General features: G+C 44.9%; 1 protein-coding gene across 1 annotated transcript; it reads left to right on the top strand.

Annotated features, from left to right (window-relative positions):
• Positions 1-4634: 4634 nt before the first annotated feature.
• Positions 4635-5036, top strand: LOC136488405 (uncharacterized). The gene has a single exon (XM_066485348.1). The coding sequence runs from the start codon at positions 4635-4637 to the stop codon at positions 5034-5036; it is 402 nt and encodes a 133-aa protein (XP_066341445.1).
• Positions 5037-7585: the final 2549 nt, after the last annotated feature.

Genomic DNA, 7585 nt, shown 5'->3' with positions numbered 1-7585 from the left:
CAGCCCACAAGGTTAAGGCGTGCACGGCGCTGCTCGGTGTGCACCACAAGACATTGTATAGTACCAAATAGGCTACTTTACTTGTAACCCTACCTCCTCCAGAGTATATAAGGAGAGGTAGGGGTCCCCTAGCGGATAGGATCTATCAGATCGGATCTACATACAGATCAATACAATACACTAAAGACACAGGACGTAGGGTATTACATCGATCAGATAGCCCGAACCTATCTAAATAGCTGTCTCTGCGCCTTGTGTCACCATCCGGTTCCTGATCACGCGCACCCCCACCGACAAATCTACCATCGCGGGATACCCCTCGGTGGACTGCCGAGCATATTCTGTCGACAAGGAGTCTCTTTTCTCGGGGCTGATGAAGATGGAGTCGGACGAGGAGGAATAGAAGGAGACCTCTGTCTTCTCGGGGGTGATGGCTCTGGATGAGGAGGGGAGTGATCTCTATTGAGAGATGGTGAGTGATCATCGGGGGTGGGCGAAGACTTGCAGTCGTCCTTATCATAAGAGGACAATTGATGGCCAAGCTTAATGAAGCGCTTGCGTCAGGCCACTTGAGAGGCCTTGTTTTGACCAAGTTTTGGCCTGTCTTCCGCTACGGGGTACTCAATGGGTGTCTTGTTAAACTTCTTATCAAGTATTATGTCAATGGTGACGTGAGCGTACCCTAGTGGAATTGGGCGGCCATTAATTGTCCCGTCTCCCGTAGGCCAGGCATGGCCAAGCGTCACCTTGTCCTTTGTCCATTCCTAACGGATGTACAACCTGACATTGACGGGTTCAGTGATGTCGTCCACCAGATGAGGCAGATTCGCCTCTTCTTCGTCGAGCGGGGTCGATCTGCAGCTGTTGCGACCCCTAAACTGTGGGCTAAAGGCACTAGGAGTAGGGTTTTGTGTTACTACTGACCCCTTGGACAGCAAAATTTGCTCGATTCATGCTTCAACGGTCGCCTCAATCCGTGCTTCCATTCTATCTTCCATCTCTTTTAGTCTCCTCAAATACTCTGCCTCATGTTCCTTTCTACCCCTCGAGCGGCTCCGGTAAGTGTTAGATTCTTGGGAGAATGCTAGTTTCCATGGAACAACACCAGTTCCTCTAGTGCGACCAGGGTGCTCCTTGGTTCCGAGTGCTTGGGTGAGCACGTCTTTCTCCCTATTAGAAGTGCGAGTCCCTTGCCTCACCTCCTCAGTTACCTGGGAGATCCTCTGGATGAGTTCGCTCATGGGTTGATTTGAGGAGCTAAAGCTCCCGTCCTCGGCGTGCCGTACATTTCTCCCCATACAGTATAATACCGATCTAGGCTCCCAATCGGCGGTCTCAACCTGAACGCCTTCCTCAGCAAGGCGATCCATCTTTTGAAGTTCTGCTTCAAATTCTGGCATCTTTTTGGCGTAGCCACGAGAGCCGAGATGATGAGGATTCGTCGCTTTCTATGAATTCTCCTTATTCTTCCTGCTCAGTTCTAAGTACTCTTCGGATAACCTGTATTCCTTGAAATCCTGCCAGAAGTCCTTCTGCTTGCTAAACTGTCCACCATCAAAATCTGGCTCTTTATTTTGGAGAACAAAATTCTTGTACAATGTCCCCTTGAAATTCTTGAAGCATGTCCCCATGATTTCTTTTGCTTTTTTCTTGACTAACTCCCTGTCATACTCGGCTGGGAAAGTGAAATACTCTGGGATCTTGACATCCCATATGTAATCTTTCTCGCTTTCGGGAACCCTCCACCGGTCATGATCTTTCCCAATCCACTTCTAGTACTTAATCGGGATGAAGTCCCTAACAAGTAACTCAAGGATAGTCTTGTATTTGGTCAAAGCTATAGGTGGTGAGAGTGGATCCCCGAATTCATCGAACTCAGTAATGTGTCAGTGTGCATTCCTACCAACAGGAATCTTTGACACGCCTCGCTTGGATCTGGCCTTCCTGCTACCCGAACCCTCTGGCTCCTCGGCCGGCGGAGGCTCCTGCTAGAGACACTAAGTAAGCTATGACCCTCTCAATTGATTAGCGTGTGTGGCTACATAGTGACATGATACCAAAGTTACCTGGCCATCTTGGTCATTTTGACCTAGATCGAGCAGGGCGGACAGGGTCCATGGCTGCTCGTTCTCACCGACCTGATTGACACCATCACCGTTTGTCAGATCATGCGGCTCTCCCATCCCAGCGATATCAGCCACTTCTTGTTGCCGATCAGTTCTTCGGCGACGGGGTAATAGGCGACGATGAGTCATGGCTGTGACACGATCGTGGTTAGTTTTGGCCACGGACAACTACTAATAGCATATGTTCATATATATATATAATATGTTTAATGCAAAGTCTAATAATAAGTCCACATACAACAAAGTCAAATAATAGCATATGTTCACCTAGAACAAATTCATTGTTTGATTGACCACATACAACAAAGTCCACCTACTCTTCTACGAAACTAAGCCTACATCAACTTGCAAATAAGAAAAGCGATGACCATAGCCATAAATAAAAGCATGACATCTTTCCAAGACCAAGGAGCAATTCTCCTAATCTTCACATCTCTAGCGGGTGGCTTCTCTTCGATCTCCAGTGCCAGCGGATGGCCATGGTTTGCATTCATTGGACCATAGTAGGCCGGTTGCCCATGGTTTGCAAGGTAGGTCGGATGACTATAGTAGGCCCTCAAAGCTTCAGCTTCTGTGTTGTATTTTTTGTGCAAATTACCAGGGTAGTGATTGACTTGAGCATCGCAATCTTCCCAGGTTCAATAAATCCCAGGCATGTGACCAACATGCACTACATACCATGCCATGGTTGCCTATACATTTAAGTAAATTAGATTGTCATTCAAACATGATGTATTCTTATATAATTTAATATATTTACGAATAACACACGACCATTGTATAGATAGGAGTGTTTGGAAAATAGCTATTCATGTGCCTTAGTAATAGTTGTTAGATGTAGGAAAGACATAAAGAATATTTTTTATTCATTAAAAACCAAATGATGATTTAGAGAGCCAGTTTAAGACTTTTGGATATACTCCTAGAGATGTCTAAGAGTCTTCAGTCTCACTATAAATCCCCCAACCATCGGCGCGAGGTTCTTTCACAAGTATCAGTGCAGGTAAGCATCTTTCCAAATTAGTGATACTTTGATCTGAAACTTACATGGTTGGTAGGGGCAAATATGCATCTCATACTATCCTAGGAAAGTGACATGCAAAAACTCATAATAAGATAGGATTGTTGGAAAATATTCCCAGTTTAATGCACAAGGCTACATAACTATGTATTACTTGTAATCTTGCATAAGTTAATAATTATGCATCTTTATGTTGATAGCATGGAGAATTCCATGACAAGTTTGGACATATATTAGTTCTATAGGTCTAAAGTATATATACTCCATCCTCACATCCAAAAACATTGAGCATCAGTGGCACAGTTCCAAAAACATTGAGTACCTGCCTGATGGGAGCACAGTTGCAATTGCAAGCTACGAGGTGAGGTCAGCCATTGGTTTCACATATGTATCCGCCCAAGCTCCAATGATGCACAAGATGGTTTCACAGAGAAAACGTAAGTTTGTTTCACAGAGAAAATGCAAGTACTCTGAAAACAAACTACCATTAACGTTCAGAGAGCAATTTCTGTCAAGTATTACGAGTCCCTGCTATGTTTATCCTGGTAACCAAAAATAAAATTACGCTTTTGTTCTTATCAGTATACTGATGAATAGAGCTGAGCAACGTGCTACTAAGTAACAATGTACAACTTACTAGCAATGCATCCAGAAACACAAAGAAACAGATAGCACACACTGTGTGGCAAACCTAGGTTCTAACATTCATAGCTGCATGATCAAACTGTATGACAGCACACACTGCATGATCAAACTGATTCAAGTAAGCAGTTGTGGGACATTTCATCAAACACGTAGCGGGCAGTGACCATGCACTCACCATGGGGGGGGGGGAAAGCAGCTGTTTGTGTGCTCCTGAAGGCCTCGGCGATGGGACGGACGACGCGGTGCTCCGGACGGCGCGGTGCTCTAGCTTGGCACGGATGGCGCGGTGCTCTGGCTTGGGGCGGTGGACGGCGTGGGGCGGTGCTCCGGCGTGGGGCGGTGCTCCGACGTGGGGCGCTACTCTGACGTGGGGCGGTGCTCTGGCGTGGGGCAGTGCTTCGGCATGGGACGATGCTCCGGCGGCACAGGGGGAGGGGTTGGCACGGGGTTGAAATGAATTGGGATAATTTCAACCCACGCCACTTTTATAGCAGTAGCTCATCACTGCCGATTCTGCTTGTAAACCGATAGTGATGGGGCACATCACTGCTGGGTCACTCCCCAAACTGGCAGTGATGTGCTGTAGCAGTTAGGTGTTAAGTTAGATGTTAAGTAGGATAAGTTTTCATTTTCTTTCGAACTCCTCCTACTTGCGCAACGGTTAAGACCCCTCAACTTAGCCCCCGAGACCCGTGTTCGAGTCCTAGGAGGCCCAAATATTTTTGTTCTATTTTATAAATTATTAATTTATTTCGGGAAATAGCTCATCACTGTCGATTTTGCTTGCAAACCGCCCTTCCCATGCACACCGCGCCCCAGCCGTCGACCCGCCGCCACGCACAATGCCTCGCCGCTTGAAGACAACATGGGCGAAGCTGAACCCATCATCCTCACGTCGCCCCCCGACGCCTCCACCGACGCCGTCGTCCGAATCGGACCTCGAGGTGAACCTCAAGGATGATCCGGATCGTGAGCTTGCATCGGAGGAGGAACCGGAACCTCTTTCGGTGGAGGAGGACCGGCACCATCACGCCATCACACAGAAGGAGACCGACAAATGCATCCTGAAGCGCGTCGTCGAGATCTCCAAGGAGGAGGAGCGCCGCCGCGAGGAGGAGGAGAAGCGCCGCCACGAGGAGGAGGAGCGCCGCCGCCAGGAGGAGACCGAGCAGCGTCTCACGATGGATGCGGAACGGCGCCGGCGTAGGGCTGAGTGCAAGAAGCGCGAAGAGGACCGGCAGTAGGGGGACGACGCATGTGGCAGAACCGGCAGTAATTAGTAGTAGCACTACTGATTAATTTACTGGTGCTAAAAAAACCGTGTCGTCGATTCCTTAGTTTGATCATCATCACCTTGGGTTGATACTTTGCATTGCATATGACCTCTCATTTTATTTGCTTACATATTGGATGTTGCATTTTGTATGACCTCGTTTTGCTTACCTCGTTGTCATGAAGATCGTAGTATATGATATGCTACGTACCGGAGATCGAGGGGGCCAACAGGACTGTTGCACTTCTAGATAATACCGTGTTGCAGCATGTCTGTCATCTGTCACATCACTGCGGGGCCATTCTTTAAACCGGCAATGATTTCTATGTGTGGTTACAGCATAAGTAAATTATCTTTTCCACATCTTTCGAACACCTCCTACTGGCTTAACGGTTAAGACCCCGCAACTTAGCCCCCGATGCCCGTGTTTGAATCCCGGGTGGCCCAATTTTTTTGGTTTAATTTTATAATTTATTAAGCGGTCTATAGGTCAAAATGATAAAATAAATAAACTATGGCACACATCCTATACTAGCGCAGCGGTTAAGTGTCTGAACTCTGTAGCCCGAGACCCGAGCTCGAAACCGAGGGCTGGCATAATTTTTTTTTATTTTTTTATATATCACTGCCGGTTTTCAAAACAAACCAACAGTGATAACAAGCATCACTGTCGATTTCTTCTCATCACTGCCGGTTTCTTGAAACCGACAGTGATGTTTATATATATTAAAAAAATCTTTTATATACTGAATAAATAGAAGCATATGTATTCCTATGTCGAAATGGCTTGAATTTTTTTGACAAACGTGTACACCCAAATTAAGATCCCACACAGGATCTTAGGTTTTTTTAATCATTTTTTTATTAATTATATTTTTCTGTGTGCTGAATAAGACAAAAGAGGGTGAATTTCATCTTGGACCCAATAGATTTTTTCATCCACCTCCACAAAATTCTTATCCCTAGGGCACATTAGAGCATGTGTAAAAGTTTGGCACCATTTTGGATCTTTTCGTGGGTAGACTCAGTTCAACCTATAATTAAACGGTCTCGTTGCGCGGAAATTCAATTAAACCTCAGAAAGTAGCAAACCATCTCCGAAAAATCCCAAACTTGGTGTTTCCTTCACACGTGGCAAGTGCAATCCTGAGAAAAAGTTTGAGACCAATACGACATCGGAATGCCTATGAACCACAGAAACATTGATAACCTATGTGTATAGTCATGGTTCGATGAAAGGGCACATGTACCTCTGTGAAGCATGTATACTCCGCCTATGTCGAAATGACTTGAAATTTTTTTGACAAGCATGTACACCCAAATTAAGACCCCACACAGGATCTTAGGTTTTTTTGTTCATTTTTTTATTTATTATATTTTTCTCTGTGCCAAATGAGACAAAAGAGGGTGAATTTCATCTTGGACCCAATAGATTTTTCCATCCACCTCAACAAAATTCTTATCCCTAGGGCACATTAGAGCCTGTGTAAAAGTTTGGCACCATTCCAGATCTTTTCGTGGGTAGACTCAGTTCAACCTATAATTAAACGGTCTCGTCGCGCGGAAATTCAATCAAACCTCAGGAAGTAGCAAACCATCTCTGAAAAATCCAAAACTTGGTGTTTCCTTCACACGTGGCAAGTGCAAGCTTGGGAAAAAGTTTAAGACCAATACGACACCGGAATGCCTATGAACCATAGAAACCTTGATAACCTATGTGTATAGTCATGGTTCGATGAAAGGGCACATGTACCTCTGTGAAGCATATATACTCCGCCTATGTCGAAATGTCTTGAAATTTTTTTTGGCAAGCATGTATACCAAATTAAGACCCCACACAGGATCTTAGGTTTTTCTGTTCATTTTTTATTTATTATATTTTTCTCCGTGCCAAATGAGACGAAAAGAGGGTGAATTTCATCTTGGACCCAATAGATTTTTTCCATCCACCTCCACAAAATTCTTATCCCTAGGGCACATTAGAGCTTGTGTAAAAGTTTGGCACCATTTTAGATCTTTTCGTGGGTAGACTCAGTTCAACCTATAATTAAACGGTCTCGTCGCACGGAAATTCAATTAAACCTCAAAAAGTAGCAAACTATCTCCGGAAAATCCCAAACTTGGTGTTTCCTTCACACGTGGCAAGTGCAAGTTTGAGACCAATACGACAACGAAATGCCTATGAACCACAGAAACCTTGATAACCTATGTGTATAGTCATGATTCGATGAAAGGGCACATGTACCTCTATGAAGCATGTATACTCCGCCTATGTCGAAATGGCTTCAAATTTTTTAGGCAAGCATTTACACCCAAATTAAGACCCCACACAGGATCTTAGGTTTTTCTGTTCATTTTTTTATTTATTATATTTTTCTCCGTGCCAAATGAGACAAAAGAGGGTGAATTTCATCTTGTTCCCAATAGATTTTTCCATCCACCTCCACAAAATTCTTATCCCTAGGGCACATTAGAGCCTGTGTAAAAGTTTGGCACCATTCTGGATCTTTTCGTGGGTAG

Source organism: Miscanthus floridulus, chromosome 10, assembly GCF_019320115.1.
Source record: "Miscanthus floridulus cultivar M001 chromosome 10, ASM1932011v1, whole genome shotgun sequence".
NCBI classification, from domain to species: Eukaryota; Viridiplantae; Streptophyta; class Magnoliopsida; order Poales; family Poaceae; genus Miscanthus; species Miscanthus floridulus.
Note: the sequence above shows the minus strand (reverse complement) of the source record. Positions and strands in the feature narration are given on the sequence as shown.

Excerpts from the sequence above, each read along its gene's own strand:
- LOC136488405 (XM_066485348.1), top strand. The coding sequence starts at position 4,635 with ATGCCTCGCCGCTTGAAGACAACATGGGCGAAGCTGAACCCATCATCC.